The 19,892-nt window shown below is 46.1% G+C and overlaps 1 protein-coding gene across 7 annotated transcripts in view; it reads right to left on the bottom strand.

Moving 5' to 3' along the window:
• The window catches only part of RNF144B (ring finger protein 144B), a 130,961-nt gene that overhangs the window by 36,943 nt on the left and 74,126 nt on the right, over nucleotides 1–19,892 (bottom strand). For 6 of the 7 annotated variants that reach the window (XM_005302873.5, XM_065585093.1, XM_065585090.1 and 3 more), the window contains exon 2: nucleotides 4,125–4,323. The exons of the other annotated variant lie outside the window; for it this stretch is intronic. In XM_005302873.5, coding sequence (XP_005302930.1) covers nucleotides 4,125–4,289 — 165 coding nt within the window. In that variant the 5' untranslated portion in view covers nucleotides 4,290–4,323. The remainder of the gene's footprint in view (nucleotides 1–4,124; nucleotides 4,324–19,892) is intronic. 7 annotated transcript variants of the gene reach the window in all.

Below are 19,892 nucleotides of genomic sequence, written 5' to 3'. Positions count from 1 at the left end.
CCATTATTTTCTTGTGTGAAAGAGAAACAATGTGTGGAAAAGAGAGTGTGACTGAAGGTCAACACTGATCCAGGTAGAAATCTTCCCTCGCCCTGTGTTGTCTCTTTCCTCCTCTTCATTCTCCACCTCCACCTTTTGGTTGTCTCTCGCCTGTTTTTAAGTTGTGTGTGTGTGCGTGTGTGTGTGCGCGTGTGAGAGTGTGTGTGTGTGTGTGAGAGAGACACACACACACACACACACACACTGCTGCACAATGCTGTCTTTTCACATCCGTTTCCTCCATTGTACTGCTCAGTGCTGCCCGGGATGCACTAGCTACAGCTGAAAATTCTCCTCTCTCAAACACCTGCAGATCAAGCAACAGATGCACAGAGTGTTTCATAAATCAAGATGTCTCCATGTCTGTGGGCTGAGTCCTGGGAAAATGACTAGCCCCTTTGTCTCTGCAATAATTCGCACGCGCTCAGTGGCACACAGCAGCAGTATAGTGGAGGAAACTGAGATCGGGGAAAGACAACAGGATAGAATGGCTTCAGGGCCCATCTCAAGCTGGGCTCTCACGACACCCTTTGAAATGAAACCCAAAGTAGAAGATTCTTCTCACCATAGTTCAAAATAGATGAGAGGTTAAATGTACTCTCACTTGCATGGCTTTGTCTATTAAAGTCACCCAGACCTTAGAAGGGGAAATCTTATTCTCCTTTACACAGAACTATTGTACCAGTATGTGTGTCATCACACATGGATTGTTATAGTAGCAGTTGTTTCTCTCATTTTCCATTTTAGTTAATTCACACACTTCTCAAAAACATAAGATCACATGAATGATGAGTCATACCATTGCTGCATAAACATGTGCCAACACCCAGAAGCTAGGATGTGAAATTATCTTTTGTTTTTGCAAGATTGGTCTGTTATTGTGCATGATATTAGACAGCTCAAACCTTTTTCTGGTGAGTAGCATACAACTTGAAATTAATAGCTGGTTGGTGACTTTAGCAGGCATGTCATTTGCAGTTAAACTCATTCATATAATACCGAAGATCAGAGTATTTGGAAAAAAAATTGAAGAGGGGATTGAAGCAGGATTTGGCATTGATATTCTGACATTCTTATTAGCAGGAGTGCAAGTACAGTGGTACCCACCAGTACGCATTACCGGCAAGAGATTTTTAGTGGGTACAGGGTATTGGAAAGACTCGGGGCTAGTCCCCCCCATCCTCTGTAGCAGGGGAGGGACTGCAATCTGCTCCTTAAAGGAGCAGAACGCTGCTAGGGAGGGCATTAATTCTTTAAATGGTTTTAACAGCACAATACATATGCTAACAAACTTAAACAAAGGCTTTGTTTAAGTTTGTTAGCATATGTATTGTGCTGTTATGTTGGTCAGGAGTCCTCAAGAGGGAAGAGGTGGGGGGGGGGGCGGAAGGTGTTTAAACCATGTTTTTTATTCTGTTTCTCCTCATTGGTCTGAATTGTCCATGACATCCATACTGCATCACATCAAGTCCAAATCATTAGAAGAATGCCTCTGTTTGCACTGACCAGAGGATGTTTGGATTCTGATGTCAGCCCTGTTCTGCAGCCTTACAAGAATCAGGTATTGTCCCCAGTGTACACAGAATTCTTCTTTGCACCCAATCTAGTCTAACATGCATTTTGTTAACTGGAGCAGCAAAACAAAGAAAACAAGTGCCTCATTTTCCATCTTTGTGGGTGAGAGAACTATAAATGAAGATTATAATGCCGGACACTGATGGCCTTAAACCAGCTGCCTCAGGAATCTGCCAAGAACTTTGCTGAAAATATGTTCCTCATCTTAGCAACAGAGCTATGACTTATCATACATCTGCCCACCTTTATTCAAATGAAGCTCCTTCTAATATGACAGCTCAGGCATTGTCAGTTTCATCCAGAACAATTTACAAACTTGGAACCTAATCCTGGAAACCCTTAATCATTTGATCAATCCCATTGAAGACAATGGGACTATTTGCATGACTATGGACCACTTTTGTGGACTGGTAAGAGTTTCAGAAGTCTGTTCCTATAAAGGAAGTTGAATCCCCCATTGAAATGCAATGTTTGGGTACAATACCATAAAGCAGTTTAAGATACAGTTCTACTTAAAATTTGTCTTTTAATAAGTCATACATATGCTGAAATGGCTCCTCACCCAACTCCCATATTCCATATAAACAGACTGAATACTACATATGTGGGGGGAAAGTGAGAAGTTAAGCATGTTGATATTTGTAAATAGAAAGGGGGGGTGTCGGAGGGGACAGGGAGAGCGTGGGGACCCTGGGCTGAGGGTGGGGAGGAGTTACATGGAGCATCACATGGGGAGGTCACGTGCTCCCCCCCTTGTGTCCCTCCCATGAGTGCAATACTGGCAAGAAATGATTTCTACTTGCACCACTGCTTATTAGATTCCCCACAAAGCCTGCATCCTCCCTAACAGTAATTGCTTTCAGCTGTCATCATTTCCACCAGTGCAACATGGACCTTACCAGATAGCAGAGAAAAAACCCATCTCCGAGACCACTACTAGGCTACAAACTCTTCCATAATTTTCTGTAAGGCTTCAGCTGTTTCCAGATAGCCAAACTTGGTATACACGGTGCTCTTTATTAACCCTTTCAAGAGGTATATTTTATAGAGAGAAAAGCTATATTGGGCAATTTTAGTCATTGTTCAAAGGCAGCCTGGCTTCAAACCCTTTTAATGGGAATAGTCATTGTCACCCACTCCTCCAACTGGCTCATTAAAATGTTTAGAATTCTAATACAATTTCAAAATAGGTTTTATGTGTAGCATTGTAGGATGACTTTGTTGGTACTTGGCTACTAGCAGCTTTTCTACATCTAAAAGAGAAAACTCTATTTTGAAATCTGGTATCTCAGATCCCTGCAGGACTAGACACAGGAGTTTTATAGCCCTGGGAAGGGGCAATCCCACATTCCCAACTGGACGTGGAAATCATTTCTAGTCCTTGAAACATCTGACATTGGAATTTGCAGTAACATTTTGAGATACAGCAATGGTCATTTTTAGAAGTTTCTATAGTTCTTTATGAGCCCAGTGCAGTTGGACTTTTGGTAATTAAAAACCACATTCACAGATTCTATTTCAGTCCATTGAATACTGTCCATTATAAAACATGCAGCTAGATGCTGATCTTATTTACCCTGACATAAATGTAGACTAGCTCAGTTGAAATTATTAGAGTTATTCTGGATTCATACAACAAAACAGAGATCAGAATCTGGTTTATGAGGTGAAATGATATAGTAGTACAGATCTTTATTTTAGTAAAGTGTTTCTTTCGTAATTACCCATAATTAGTTATTCTTCTGAATAGATTTGTATCTTTGATTTTAAATCAATAAAGACATTTGTTAAAAAAATATCGTCCAATGTTCTCTACGCATGCTCTACAGTTTATACATGTATAAAAGGTCTTGTTTAGCCTAGTGGCAAAGAAGCCAGTAGAATACTGAGGTCTAATTTTGGGTAGACCACTGTATGACCTTTATCAAGTCATTTAATCTTGTACCTCTTAACCACTTAACCTTATGTTCTTATACCTCAATCAGCCTTACTGACAAATTAGATTTTTAAAACAACAACACTTAGTTGACAAAAAATGCTACCAGGGACCTCCACATATGACTGCACCTGAAGAGTTTGGGGCCTATTTTCTTTACACCATCTATAAAATATTTATGGGGAAGAAGCATTTAAAAAAGAGAACTCTCTGGTGGTATTAATATTTTTCTTCAGGAAAAATAAAGATGCTGATTGAATATGAATTGTTTACTTGCTCAGCTAACCATAAAAAGAGAAGGTGGCCTACTGTAATTTATGATTCCACCAATATGCATTTTATTGGCTATGAGTGTATCTTTGTTAGAATTCCAAGCTGATGAAAGCCTCATTAATATCAACATTCTTTTAAGCAAGACTGGACAAAGCAGTAGCAAGAATACTCCAGGACTGTATTGGCATGGATGGACTTAAATGACATCATTGCCTGACTCCTGCCATAACAATATAATAGGTCCCTTGTACCCCCACAATCTATTACTCTATTTCTTAGTTAAGGTGCTGCCTCTGCTTACCGCTGTACAGAAGATGCAGCTGCATTCTTGAAGAGTAGTCATTTTATCAAGAGAATGTTCACAGAGACATAGCTTGCAAGTGACTAGAGGTTCCAGAGACAATCCCCCAGCTTCTGACATGTCAGCTGTCATGGTGTGATGGCCGATCTTACCAGCAGAGTCCATCCGTTCATTAATATCTTACTCTGATCCAGTCAACCTGCAGAAAGAAAACAGCTGAAACTCCCCAAAAGCAATGCCAGTAGCAAAAAAGTTTACATAATAATCCAATGTAAAGCTATCTAAGAGGTTTGGTTAAGTGAGCTTCCTCTAACCTACCTGTAGTTCCTAATTCATTTTAGAGTTGTGTATTGTATATCTGGATGAAAACCCTTGTCGGCTGAACTGCTAGATGTTGATCAAAAACCTTCTTCTGTGCTTGTTTTCTGACTGGTACATTTAAAAAATACTGCACAATACTGGGGATAATTTCATTTGACTATTCTGTTGCATGATCCTCACATTAACTTAAATGGAGCATTTCAAATTCTGAAATGTGAAATGGTGGAAAGTAAATATACTGATTTTATTCAGAGCTTCTTACCATTTCCTAAACAGAAAAAATGGGGTGCAGCGATGAAAGCGCAGGACAGAGAGTCAGACGGTCTGGAATCTATTCAGAGTTCTGAACTGATTTGTTATACAACCCTGGGTGCAGGACTAGCCACAGTACACATTAGAGAGTGTTCCCAGCACTAGATGCCTGATTCTCTGTTGGCCTGCAATGTGTGTAGTTATTTTCACCAGAGAAAAACAATGGTAAAACGTTGGCAAATCAGAATGACAGCATTATGCACTCACTTTACACAGGTGTAAATCACTATGGTAATGGAGAATCAGGTCCAGTATTCATGCGTGCATGTGTGAATGAGAAAAAAATATAATTTTCTCCAGAAAAATGGAACTGAGCCCATTCAAAACCTTTTTGGAGATATAAAAAGACTAGGTTATTTTATAAATTATTTTTAATTTCTAGACTCCTCTATACTTCCTGGTTGTGTCTGACAGTGACGTCCTGAAATACCATAAGAAGAGCCTTTCTTGTTAGATTTTGAGCCCAATTTTGCAGACCCAAGCAATGGGCTACGGTTCATGCATCCAGACTTCTGGGTGCTTATCCAAAGCAAAGCTCTCCTTTAAAGGTTCACCAAGTCCAATCCTCATTCCATTATCCTTAGCTCAGTCTCTTTATGCTACCATGCCGTCCATAACAATCTAGCTCAGTGGTTTGAGCATTAGCCTGCCAGGGCCGGCTCTGGCTTTTTGGCTGCCCCAAGCGAAAAAAACCAAGAAAAACCCGGGGCGGCCAGAACGGCGCGGCCGGAGCCAGGGTGCAGGGGGACTCCCTGCGCTGCAGACGTGCCCCAGCTAGCAGGGGGGAGGGGGTGGGAGCGGGGGGGGGGAGAGATAGAGAAGGGGGGCGGCCAGGGCTTCAGCGGGGCGCTATCACACGGACCCGACCGGTGCGCCACCTGCCAGGAGGCTCCGCGCCGCTCCGGTCGTCTGGGAGGGAAGGACGCGGACTGCCCTGCCGGGCTTGCTGCAGGGCACTCCCGTCCTCCGTGCCGCCGCCCCCTACAGGGCGGCCGGAGCAGCACAACAAACAAAACAAAACAAAACAAAAACAAAAAAAGCGGCCGTGCCGCCCTAGGATTGGGCAGAATGCCGACTCAAACAATCTGCCGCCTCAAGCACCAGCTTGCTCGGCTGGTGCCTGGAGCCGGCCCTGGAGCCTGCTAAACCCAGGGCTGCGAGATCAGTCCTTGAGGGGGCCATTTAGGGATCTGGGGCACACAAAAAAAAAAAAACAAACAAAAAAACCTGTCAAGGCAGGGGACTGGACTTGACCTTTCAAAGTCCCTTCCAGTTCTATGAGATAGGTATATCTCCATATATAAACAATGAGTCCCTCATAACGGTAGAGCTAGAACTATAGCCATTGCTGGAAGCCTTTGGAACAAAACACCTCGCTGAGTCAGAATCTATAATACGCTGTTCTGTAATTGCTGTGTCAGTGAGTCACTGGAACTGTGATAGTGGATCAAGAACTACCTACCTGTTACTTAGTTCTACATTTTAGATCTTAACCCAATATATAAAGAATTACAAAATATGTTTACACAGATACACAGACACTTCTACTGCAGCTGTACCTTCACAGTATTACACTCTTACCATACGCTATTAAGCACAATGTTATTCACTTCAGTACCATGCAGAATTTCCAGCTTTTTTGGTACCTATAGTGAAATATGTGGCTGGAAATAGGAACTAGAAGGGGAAAAGAAGAGGGGGAATATTTTAGATTTGGGATTGCAAGACAGAAATGGTTGTTCATCTTTTCCAGGGTCAGATTTCCAACTAGCTCTAAGTGGGCTGTGACGCTGGATTTGCACTGCGTAGGAATGAAATAGAAAAGAGGTTAATGAGACTCAATGTGGGTCATGGAGTTAACAGATTATTTATTAATTTTAAAGATGGTCAAAATTTGGCAAAGTGACAGACAAGTAGCACTAGCAACTGCAAACACACCAGTCCTGATTCTCCTCTATGTCTGAGCTGGGCTCGGATGTAGTAGAGAATTGCAGCCACAGTGAGCTGGTTGTGGCTCCCTGGTTCCCAGCTGCCTCGCCCAGGTGGGCACTCAAGTAGAATGGGAGCTACTCTGCCATTTGCAGATAAGGCTTGGTAGACCTTGGCTCTACTACTGCCCCCTCCTACTCCACCCCATGCCTCTCCTTACACCAGGGGTAGAGCAGCAGCTGATGCAGGAGGCAGCTGTGGCAAAGATTCCCAATACATGGGGGAATTCTCCTGTGAGGATTTCCGGCCAGTGACGCAAAGTGAACTTGGAGGTGGACTAGAGAATCTGGCTCATAATGATGTCAAATCCAGCTTACTTTACCTAGCACATAGTCCCACTGCAGTGGGACTCTGCAAGTGAGTAAAGGAAGCAGGATTTCATCCAATGTCCACACCCACACTGTGCAAGCTTTCCTCAGACAGCCCTGACGATACACTTCAATCCTGACCTACAACATTCCTGCTATGCAACATTCAGGCCTCCTCAGAGCAGTCAATCCATAAACAATCTTCTAATTGGCACAGAGGTAAACTGGAAACACTGAAAGTTTTGTAGGCTTATTTTATTATTTTAGTTAACAATAACAGAGGACCATCAAAGTGCCTTTACAAAAGATTAAAATTCACATTATAATCAATAAGTAGACTGCCCCCAAGTCTACTAAGCACATGCCAAAAATTCAAATTCAACACAAATAAATTAACCAACAGCTACACATATCTGGAATGAAAAAAAGTCGATGGAAGAAAAAGAAGGTGCCCCATGTTTTGGTCAATAAAAATTTTAAATATAGCTCTCTGAAGAAATTCAGAAGACCTGATGTCACCAATTCAATGTCATTCACCCAAACAATGTATTTGAAAACTGATTTTACAAGACATATTTATATTTAACAAATCTGTAAGCACTGTGATCCATTCTTTCTTGCCTTTTTCTTACACAATGCTTTAACCCATTTAAAATAGGATACCCACGTCAATATGAAATGTATTGTTGCCCCTTTTTACTGGAGGCCTAGTCAAAGTTTGGGGACCTGTAGGTGGTGTTCCAGTTGGGAGTACAAATTGGTGGTAGTCAGGTAATTCTTTGATGCAATTTTGTTTATTTACAAAGAATGTATTCACTGAACACAGAAGGAATAAAGTAGCAGGAAACAGTTTATTTTGCTCACAGCACCAAAAACACTCTTTTCAGCTTGAACCCCTGACTCAAAAAAACCCTCTCCCCAGGTTTCTTCCAGAGTCAGCCACCTGCTTTTAGCTGTTCCTTCCGGCTGTCTCTCTCACTTCATCTGTTCTTGTCTGACCTCAGTTTCTGTGAGATCTCTTCCCACACACATACACACCTACTGAAAACAATACTCAGCCAAAAACTCCTGTGTGGGTTCACACACCCTTTTGTTTTAGGTGGGGCTTATACTTAGAGTTATGTTAATTGAAGAGTATGTTCACACCTGCCAATCTTAAATCAATCCCATTACAAGGTTTCACCCAGCTCATAACAGTATCATTGAAAGCTGAGTGGACTAGAGTACGGGGCATAACTGTTCAATAAACTGCTTCACTGAACAATAAAGACTATCAGCTGTTTTCTGAACAGTTACAGTATTCCAGAAATGCTCTAACCCCAAGAGAGATTCTACATTAAATTCTTCCTTGATGTAAATCAGAGGCATTATGCCAGGGATGTATCTGAGCTGCTATATGCAATGGCTGCCTCACAAGTGGAAAAGGCAAGAGATGTAGACTATTTTTTTAAAGTCATTGTCTATTCTCTTTACACTGTATGTACTTTTCAAGAAGTATGGTGTGTTTACTTAAATTGCACCAGCTTTGTCAGATGTATGGTTATGGAAATGTGAGCACGTCTCTAAGGCCTGGTCTACACTAGGAGGTTATGTCGAATTTAGCAGCGTTAACTCGAATTAACCCTGCACCCGTCCACACAACGAAGCTATTTATTTTGACATAGAGGTTTCTTTAAATCGATTTCTGTACTCCTTCCCGACGAGGGGAGTAGCGCTAAATTCGACATGGCCATGTCGAATTAGGGTAGGTGTGGATGGAATTCAACGCTAATAGCTCTGGGAGCTATCCCACAGTGCACCACTCTGTTGACGCTCTGGACAGCAGTCCGAGCTCGGATGCTCTGACCAGCCACCAGCCACACAGGAAAAGCCCCGGGAAAATTTGAATTCCTTTTCCTGTCTGGCCAGTTTGAATCTCATTTCCTGTTTGGACATCGTGGTGAGCTCAGCAGCACTGGCAACGATGCAGAGCTCTCCAGCACAGGTGACCATGCAATCGCAGAATAGAAAGAGGGCCCCAGCATGGACTGATCGGGAAGTCTTGGATCTGATCGCTGTGTGGGGCGATGAGTCCGTGCTTTCGGAGCTGCGATCGAAAAAACGGAATGCGAAGATCTACGAGAAGATCTCCAAAGCCATGACGGAGAGAGGATACAGCCGGGATGCAACGCAGTGCCACGTGAAAATCAAGGAGCTGAGATAAGGGTACCAGAAGACCAAAGAGTCAAATGGACGCTCTGGATCCCAGCCCCAGCATTTCTACGAGGCATTGCATTCCATTCTAGGTGCGGCCGCCACCACTACCCCACCACTGTCCATGGACTCTGACGATGGGGTATTGTCGACGGCCGCTTCCTTGGAGATGTCCGCGGACGGGGAAGATGAGGAAGGAGATGAGGAGGACAAGGCAGTCGACAGCGCTTTCAACGCTGATTTCCCTGACAGCCAGGATCTCTTCATCACCCTCACGGAGATCCCCTACCAACCCTCCCAAGGCGGTAACCCGGACCGTGAATCAGGGGAAGGATCAGTAGGTAAGTGTTTTAAACATTTATTTTGAACAGAATAGGAATGGTATCTTAACAATGGGTTTTTCATGATTAGTTTGCCCTAGGCGCTTTAGTTTTTAGTCCTTGCCAGTGCAGCTACTGGAAAATTCTGTCAATATGTCCGGGGATAGAGCAGAAATCCTCCTGGGACATCTCCAGGAAGCTCTCCTGGAGGTATTGTGAAAGCCTTTGCATCAGGTTCCTGGGGAGAGCGGCCTTATTGAGTCCTCCATGGTAGGAAACTTTTCCGCACCAGGTTAGCAGCAAGTACTCGGGGATCATTGCCTCGCAAAGCATGGCGGCATACGGCCCTGGTGTTTGCTGGCATTCACGCAGCATGCGGTCTTTCTCTGTCTCCGAAATCCTCATCAGAGTGATATCACTCATGGTGACCTGCTTTGAATTAGGGGAATGTTAGTATTGGGACTGCTTGCCTGTTCCTTTACATAACTGTAACCAGCGGTTTACAGCCATGCGGTGGAGGCGGGACAGGGGCAGCATGCAGGGATCTTTCCCGGGGACAGCCGCGAGGGGGGTGGGATAGGGGCAGAGTTCATGCTGGCCGGATTGCCAGCAGCAGGAACTGGCCAACGCTAGGAGCATTGCTTGGACCGTGAAAGGAGGGCACTGCTATAAATTAAGCTTTAAGCAGCCAAAAGTCTACGGCTTACCATGTCTGCCTGCTAGCCGAATTCCGTTGTCCGGCCCCGCTTGTGTGATCTGTACAGCAAGACCCCAGGCACTCAATGGGAAGGCCGAAAATTCGACCTTGTACTGAGTGCGCATGTGATAGGTACTGTGCATGGTCTTGTTCACAGAGAAAGACTATATTCATTGTTCGCAAAACTGTATCTTTCTGAGGAAGGGAGGGATAGCTCAGTGGTTTGAGCATTGGCCTGCTAAACCCAGGGTTGTGAGTTCAATCCTTGGGGGGGCCACTTAGGGATCTAGGGCAAAATCAGTACTTGGTCCTGCTAGTGAAGGCAGGGGGCTGGACTCGATGACCTTTCAATGGCCCTTCCAGTTCGAGGAGATAGGTTATCTCCATTAAAAAAAAAACAAAAAACCCACTCCCTTTTTCCTATCCCACAGCTGCGAGTGTCTCCCGAGCTACCCCGGCATCCCCCTCCCAGAGGCTGGCACAGATCAGGCGACAAAAAAAAAGGACATGGGACGAGATGTTCTCAGAACTTATGGGCTGCTCCCGAGCCGAGGCGGCACAGCAGACCCAGTGGAGGGAGAACATGTCGCAATACCGCGATCACACAGTGAACGGGAGGACAGGTGGCGGCAGGAAGACCAGCAGGCAACTCAAACGCTGCTTGGACTAATGAGGGAGCAAACGGACATGCTCCGGCGCCTTGTAGATGTTCTGCAGGACCGGAGGCAGGAGGACAGAGCCCTGCTGCATTCTATCTCTAACTGCCCTCCCCCACCACAAAGTCCCATCCCCCCCCCACCCAAAGTCCCAAGAAGGAGGGGTGGTAGGGGCCGTGAAAACAGTCACTCCACCCCTGCAGACTGCTCAAATTGCAGAAGGCTCTCATTCCCAAAGATTTGATAAGTCCTTTCCTTCACTCCAAAAGCACCTCACCCAAGCCCCCGTCCCAGTTTCATCCCCTAACTGTGTAGTTGTTAATAAAAAATACGTTTCTGTTAATTACTGTTTCCGTCATGTTCTTTTAGAGGAGAGTGTGTTTGAAGGGGGAAAGGGGGTTGGTAATTGGAGAGGACAGTCACCTTTACCAGGGTACAGACACGGGGGCAGGTTCAGCAGAAGGTCACACACACATTGCAGTCACTAGGCACCCTGGTCAGTCTGGGAGGTGGTTTTCCTGTTCTGTGGGGGGGAAGCTATGTGAGTTTGTGGCGGGGGAGGGCGGTTACAGATCTTATGCAGCGGTCCTTAGCCTGGATGACAGAGCCACGCAGCAGGGGATCTGTAACCGCCCTCCCCCGCCACAAACTCACATAGCCCCCACACACAGAGTCCCGAAAAAGAGGGGTGGCAGGCTCCGTTGAAACAACCAGTCCACCACTGCGGACCGCTCTAGGAGCAGGAGCCTGTCATTCCTCGAGTTTAGAAGCGTCCTTTCCATCACTACACCCGCTCCCCACCACAGTCTGCGTCCCAGTTTCAACACTTTACCATGAAATCCTTAATAAAGAAAACGGTGTTAATGAACAAAGTTTCATTTATTTTATTTTTAAAGGTGTGTTGGAAGGGATAGAAGGGGGTTGGTAACTGGAGAGGATAGTCAACATTAACTGGGTAAAGAAACGGGGGCAGGTTCAGCTTCTGTTTAAACAAACAAACTTAATAGTCACAGGTTACCCTGCTCACTCTGGAACCTAGCTTTCAAAGCTTCCCGGATGCACAGCGCGTCCCGCTGGGCTCTTCTAATCGCCTGGCTGTCTGGCTGGGCGTAATCAGCAGCCAGGCGATTTGCCTCAACCTTCCACCCCGCCATAAAGGTCTCTCCCTTGCTCTCACAGAGATTGTGGAGCACACAGCAAGCTGCAATAACAATGGGGATATTGGTTTCGCTGAGATCAGAGCGAGTAAGTAAGCTTCTCCATTTCAGACATCCAAAAGCGCACTCCACCACCATTCTGCACTTGCTCAGACGGTAGTTGAAGAGTTCTTTTTCACTGTCCAGGGTGCCTGTATAGGGCTTCATGAACCAGGGCATTAGTGGGTAGGCTGGGTCCCCGAGAATCACTATAGGCATCTCCACATCCCCAACAGTTATTTTGTGGTCCGGGAAGTAAATACCTTCCTGCAGCCGTCTAAACAGACCAGAGTTCCTGAAAACACGAGCATCATGAACCTTGCCCGGCCATCCGACGTTGATGTTGGTAAAACGTCCCCTATGGTCCACCAGTGCTTGCAGCACCATTGAAAAGTAGCCCTTTCGGTTAATGTACTGGCTGGTCTGGTGGTCCGGTCCCAGGATAGGGATGTGAGTTCCGTCTATAGCCCCACTGCAGTTTGGGAATCCCATCGCAGCGAAGCCATCTATGATCACCTGCACATTTCCCAGGGTCACTATCTTGGAGAGCAGTAGCTCAACAATTGCATTGGCTACTTGCATCACAGCAACCCCCACGGTAGATTTGCCCACTCCAAATTGGTTCACGACTGACCGGTAGCTGTCTGGCGTTGCAAGCTTCCAGAGGGCTATGGACACTCACTTCTGGACAGTCAGGGCTGCTCGCATCCGGGTGTCCTTGCGCTTCAGGGCAGGGGACAGCAACTCACAAAGTTCAAGGAAAGTTCCCTTACACATCCAAAAGTTTCGCAGCCACTGTGATTCATCCCAGACCTGCAGCACTATGCGGTCCCACCAATCCGTGCTTGTTTCCTGGGCCCAGAATCGCCGTTCCACAGCAACAACATGACCCATTGCCACCATGATGTTCACGGCGCGGGGTCCCGTGCTTTGTGAGAGGTCTGTGCCCCTCTCAGACTTAATGTCCTCACAGCGCTGCCGTAGCCTCCTCGCCCGATTTCTCAGCATCTGCCTCTGAAAAAGGTGGATGATAAGGTGCGAGGTGTTTCACAATGGCCATAACTGCAGCGATGATCACAGCGGGCTCCATGCTCGCAGTGCTGTGGCGTCCGCGCTGTCAATCACCAGAAAAGTGCGCGAACTGATTGCCCGCCAGCGCTTTCACGGAGGGAGGGCGGGAGGGAGGGTTGAATGACGACAGTTACCCAAAACCACCCTCGACACATTTTTTGCCCCAGCTGGCATTGGGGGCTCGACCCAGAATTCCAATGGGCAGCGGGGACTGCGGGAACTGTGGAATAGCTGCCCACAGTGCACCGCTTCCAATGTCGACGCTTGCCCCGTTAGTGTGGACTCACAAAGTCGAATTACTGTCCTTAGTGTGGATACACATGTTCAACTTTGTAATATTGGTTCCACAAATTCGCTTTAAGTAAAATCGAACTACTCTCGTAGTGTAGACGTACCCTAAGAGTAACAGCTTTGGTGCCACGTGACCAAGTATGACCAGGTATGCCAAGAATGCCCCTCTGCCATGTACATTGGCCAAACCGGACAGTCTCTATGCAAAAGAATAAATGGACACAAATCTGACATCAGGAATCATATTCAAAAACCAGTAGAAGAACACTTCAACCTCTCTGGTCACTCAGGACTGGTCTACACTATGAGTTTAGGTCGAATTTAGCAGCGTTAAATCGAATTAAGCCTGGACACATCCACACAGCAAAGCCCTTTTTTCGACTTAAAGGGCCCTTTAAACCGGTTTCTTTACTCCACCTCCGATGAGGGGAATAGCGCTGAAATCAGCCTTTCCGGGTCGGATTTGGGGTAGTGTGGACGGAATTAGACATTATTGGCCTCCGGGAGCTATCCCACAATGCTTCATTGTGACCGCTCTGGACAGCGCTCTCAACTCAGATGCACTGACCAGGTAGACAGGAAAAGCCCCGCGAACTTTTGAATTTCATTTCCTGTTTGCCCAGCGTGGAGCGCACAGGTAATCATGATGGAGTCCCAGGATCGCAAAAGAGCTCCAGCATGGACTGAACAGGAGGTACGGGATCTGCTCGCCATATGGGGAGACAAATCAGTGCTAGCTGAACTCCGTAGCAGTAAACGAAATGGCAAAATATTAGGAAAAAGTCTCAAAGGCCATGAAGGATAGAGCACATAACAGTGCTGCATGAAAATTAAGGAGCTAAGGCAAGCCTACCACAAAGCCAGAGAGGCAAACGGAAGGTCCGGGGCAGAACCGTAGACATGCCGCTTCTAAGCGGAGCTGCATGCCATGCTAGGGGGTGCAACCACCACTACCCCAACCCTGTGCTTTGACTCCATCAATGGAGAATCACGCAACAGGGAAGCGGGTTCGGAATACGAGGAAGATGATGATGAAGACAATGAAGATAGCTCACAGCAAGGAAGCGGAGAAACCGGTTTCCCCAACAGCCAGGATATGTTTATCACCCTGGACCTGGAACCAGTAACCCCCGAACTCATCCAAGGCGTGCTCCCAGACCCTGAGGGTGCACAAGGGACCGCTGGTGAGTGTACCTTTGTCAATATTACACATGGTTTAAAAGCAAGCATGTTTAATGATTAATTTGCCCTGGCAATCGCAGCCAGTACAGCTACTGGAAAAGTCTGTTAATGTGTATGGGGATGGAGCGGAAATCCTCCAGGGACATCTCCAGAAAGCTCTCCTTGATGTACTCCCAAAGCAAAAGGTTTCTGGGGAGGGCTGCCTTATCCTGTCCGCTATGGTAGGACACTTTTACCACGCCAGGCCAGTAGCACGTAGTCTGGAATCATTGCATAACAAAGCATGGCAGCATATGGTCCCGGTGTTTGCTGGCATGCAGACAACATCCATTCCTTATCTCTTTGTTATCCTCAGGAGAGTGGTATCATTCAAGTTCACCTGGTTGAAATGGGGTGATTTTATTAAGGGGACATTCAGAGCTACCCGTTTCTGCTCTGCTGAACAGAAATGTTCCCCGCTGTTAGCCACGTGGTGGGGGGAGGGCTGAAGTGATCATCCCAGAGAATTGGGTGGGGGGAGTAGTTGGGTTTGTGCTGCATGTTAACCCGGAAACCGCAGCCCCTCCTTTTACATTGCAAACCCATTTTAAATGGTCAACCCAACGGGTGCTTGATATGGGAAATGAGGGCGCTGCTATTTGAAACCATTCCCACATGTTATGAAGGTTAAAAAAGCCAAAAGACTGTGGCTTACCATGGCTGCCTGCAAGCCAAATTCTGTTGCCTGGCACTGCCTGAGTGATCTCTCACACCAAACTGGCAGGCCCTCAATATAAGAGGAAAAATGCGACCTTGTAACGAAAGCACATGTGCTGTGTAATGTGAACAGCAAAATTTAACGTGAAAGTGTGTACCCATTGTTCTCAAAAATGTGTCTTTTTTAACCACCTCTCCCTTCTCCACCAGCTGCAAATGTTTCTCCTTCGCAGATGCTAGTGAAGATTAGAAGGAGAAAACGGCGGACTTGGGATGATATATTCTCGGAGCTCCAGATGTCCTCCCACGCTGACAGAGCACAGCAGAATGCGTGGAGGCAGTCAATGTCAGAGTGCAAAAAAGCACAATATGAACGAGAGGAGAGGTGGCGGGCTGAACTGATGGAGCATCAAACTGATATGCTCCAGCGTATGGTTGAGCTGCAGGAAAGGCAGCAGGAGCAGAGGCCGCCACTACAGCCCCTGTGTAACCAACAGCCCTCCTCCCCAAGTTCCATAGCCTCCTCACCCAGATGCCCAAGAACACGGTGGGGGGGGCCTCCAGCCACTCCACCCCAGATGTTTGCCCTAGCATCAGAAGACTGGCCTTCAATAAGAGTTAAAGTTTTAAACTGCAGTGTGTCCTTGTCCTTCCCTCCTCCCCCACCCCTCCCGGGCTACCTTGGCAGTTATCCCCCTAGTTGTGTGATGAATTAATAAAGAATGCATGAATGTGAAGTAACAATGACTTTATTGCCTCTGCAAGCAGTGCTCGAAGGGGGGGAGAGGAGGGTGGTTAGCTTACAGGGAAGTAGAGTGAACCGGGGGGGTGGGGGAGGAGGAGGGTTCATCAAGGAGAACTATAGGCATTTCAACATCCCCAACGGTTATTTTCTGGTCCAGGAAGAAAGTCCCTTCCTCCAGCTTTTGAATCAGACCAGAGTTCCTGAAGACGCGAGCATCATGTACCTTTCCCGGCCATCCCACGTTGATATTAGTGAAACATCCCTTGTGATCCACCAGGGCTTGCAGCAGAATTGAAAAGTACACCTTGCGGTTTATGTACTCAGTGGCTTGGTGCTCCGGTGACAAGATAGGGATATGGGTTCTATCTATCGCCCCACCACAGTTTGGGAATCCCATTGCAGCAAAGCCATCCACTATGACCTGCACGTTTCCCAGAGTCACTACCATTGATATCAGCTGGTCTTTGATTGCATTGGCTACTTGGATCACAGCAGCCCCCACAGTAAATTTGCCCACTCCAAATTGATTCCTGACTGACCGGTAGCTGTCTGGCGTTCCCAAGCTTCCACAGGGCTATCACCACTCACTTCTCAACTGTGAGGGCTGCTCTCATCCTGGTATTCTGGCGCTTCAGGGCAGGGGAAAGCAAGTCACAAAGTTCCATGAAAGTGCCCTTACGCATGCGAAAGTTCCGCAGCCACTGGGAATCATCCCACACCTGCAACACGATGCGGTCCCACCAGTCTGTGCTTGTTTCCCAGGCCCAGAATCGGTGTTCCACGGCATGAACCTGCCCCAGTAACACCATGATTTGCACATTGCTGGGGCCCGTACTTAGTGAGAGGTCTATGTCCATGTCAATTTCTTCATCACTCTCGTCGCTTCGCTGCAATCGCCTCCTCGCCTGGTTTTGCTTTGGCATGTTCTGGCTCTGCATATACTCCAGGACAATGCGCGTGGTGTTCATAGTGCTCATAATTGCTGCGGTGATCTGAGCAGGCTCCATGATCCCAGTGCTATGGCGTCTGGGCTGAAAAAAGGTGCGAAACTATTGTCTGATGGAGGGAGGGAGGGGCGAGTGATGACATGGCTTACAGGGAATTAAAATCAAAGGTGGCTGTGCATCAGGGAGAAACACAAACAACTGTCACACAGAATGCCCCCCCACCCACCCCCAAAAGATTGAACTCAAAACTCTGGGTTTAGCAGGCCGTTAATTTCATGGAGGGAGGGGGAAGCAAATGAATACAGAACAAATCTGGTCCATCTATCTTTTACATCTTAGGCTGGCAGCAGACGGTGCAGCATGACTGATAGCCATCGGCATCTTCTGGGTGCTTGGCAGAAAATGCTGCATTACGACTGCTAGCCATCATCGTCAAGACGGTTCAATAGGACTGCCGGCAGGACTGAGTCTCCAGGAAACAAAACATGTCTTCCCAGGTGCCTCTGACCGATCTCACTGAGGAATACGACGATGATGGATACCAATCGTAATACACCATCTACTGCCAAAAGGCAAGGAGCTGCTGCTGTATAGCAATGCAGCCCCACGTCTGCCAGCCCCCAGATAGCCGATGACGGCTACCAGTCATACTGCACCATCTACTGCCAAAAGGCAATTAGCTGCTGCTGTGTAGCTATGCAGTACCACGTCTGCCAGCACCCAGATGACATATGGTGACGGTGAGCTGAGCTGAGCAGGCTCCATGCTTGCTGTGGTATGTCGTTTGCACAGGTAACCCAGGTAAAAAGGCGCGAATCGATTGTCTGCCGTTGCTCTGACGGAGGGGGAGTGGCCTGACGACATGTACCCAGAACCCCTCGCGACACTGTTTTTGCATCATCAGGCATTGGGATCTCAACACAGAATTCCAATGGGCGGCAGAGACTGCGGGAACTGTGGGATAGCTACCCACAGTGCAACACTCCGGAAGTCGATGCTAGCCTCGGTACTGTGGACACGGTCCGCCGACTTAATGCACTTAGAGCATTTTATGTGGGGACACACACAATTGACTGTATAAAAACGATTTCTATAAAACCGGCTTCTATAAATTCGACCTAATTTCGTAGTGTAGACATACCCTCAGTAACAGACTTAAAGGTGGCAATTTTGCAACAGAAAAGCTTCAAAAACAGACTCCAACGAGAAACTGCTGAATTTGAATTAATATGCAAACTAGATAACTTTGGCTTGAATAGAGACTGGGAGTGGCTGGGTCATTACACAAATTGAATCTATTTCCCCATGTTAAGTATCCTCACACCTTTTTGTCAACTGTCTGAAATGGGCCATCTTGATTATCACTACAAAAGTTTTTTTTTTCTCCTGCTGATAATAGCTCATCTTAATTAATTAGCCTCTTAGAGTTGGTATGGCAACTTCCACCTTTTCATGTTTTATATATATATATATCCTTACTATATGTTCCAGTCTATGCATCTGATGAAGTGGGCTGTAGCCCACAAAAGCTTATGCTCAAATAAATATGTTCGTCTCAAAGGTGCCACAAGTACTCCTGTTCTTTTTGCGGATACAGACTAACACAGCTGCTACTCTGACCAGGTATGTCCTGCAAATGCAATGAATCTGAATGGAGGGCCTATAAAAAAGGTCAGCTCAGGGGAGGGTAAACTGCACAGTCACCAGGAGTGCAATTCGCTGAGTGCTCAGTACAGTCAATGTTTTTGTCTGCTTCATTCAATTGCCTGCAGACACTTGCACTTGTCTCTGGGGCTGTGACAGAGCTTTGTGCTCCACAGCAACACTGAAATGTCTCAACACAACCCATAAGCAAGAAAATATAAAGGCATCCTCAAAGCAGAACAAAGATGGCCTGGAGGTAAATGAATGAATGAATACAGACAAAAAATAGTGGAAGATATTAATAAAAACAAATAAACAAACAACAGAAGCATTCGAGGGGTGTATAGTTGTTGTTTGTCCTGGGGATTTTCTGGCAATGGGGGGTCCTGTTCTTAGAAAACTGCCTGAGTTTGTTGGAAAAAATAATTTCAAGGAAAAAATAATTTTAAATCCACTAACTGCTCTCAGGAATTTACCTAGCCTGCCTGGTGTCTGTTTCCTGACTTAGTTGCCAGTGGCAAATCTTGATATTAGTGTTTGGAGGGGGGAATAATCACTGGAGGCATACTCTATGGGCTCTAGTCACCCCTCTGGGCACAAAGCAGTGCAAATTACATCATCTGCTACTAATGTCACTTCACATCAAGAATTCACCACGAGGGGAGGACAGATAACATTTGCACTACTGCCCTCCCTCAAGGTTTTTACCCTGTAGGGTTACAGGATAGAAGCTTCAAACTGTGTTCGTAGGAACTCCACAATTAGAGGCTAAAGTTGGTGTAGTCCAGGGGCGAATCTGGCTCTATATTAATATGTCAGAAACATCTATTGCTTGACTTGTCATAACCAGGTAGGTGAGGTAATATCTTTTATTGGACCAACTTCATTGTTATCACAACCAATAATGCATCCCTCTGAATTTCACTATATAAAGCTAAAAAGTATTATCAATAATAATTATTTTCAAACACTCTATTCTGGAATCAATATAAATTTGAAAAAGACATCTGATCCAAACTACAGAAAAGAACAGAAGCTTCTATTTCTCAGATGAAAAGGTAGGAACAACAAATATGATGTCACATTTCATCATCTGATTCACCATAACATATGCAGTCCATGTTCACAGGATTTAATTCTATTTTTATTGGTAAGTGTTGATAAAGGTTGATTTCACTGTACGCAAACAAACAGATAAAA

Source organism: Chrysemys picta, chromosome 2, assembly GCF_011386835.1.
Source record: "Chrysemys picta bellii isolate R12L10 chromosome 2, ASM1138683v2, whole genome shotgun sequence".
Classification (NCBI taxonomy): Eukaryota; Metazoa; Chordata; order Testudines; family Emydidae; genus Chrysemys; species Chrysemys picta.
This window is presented reverse-complemented; position numbering and strand designations above follow the sequence as displayed.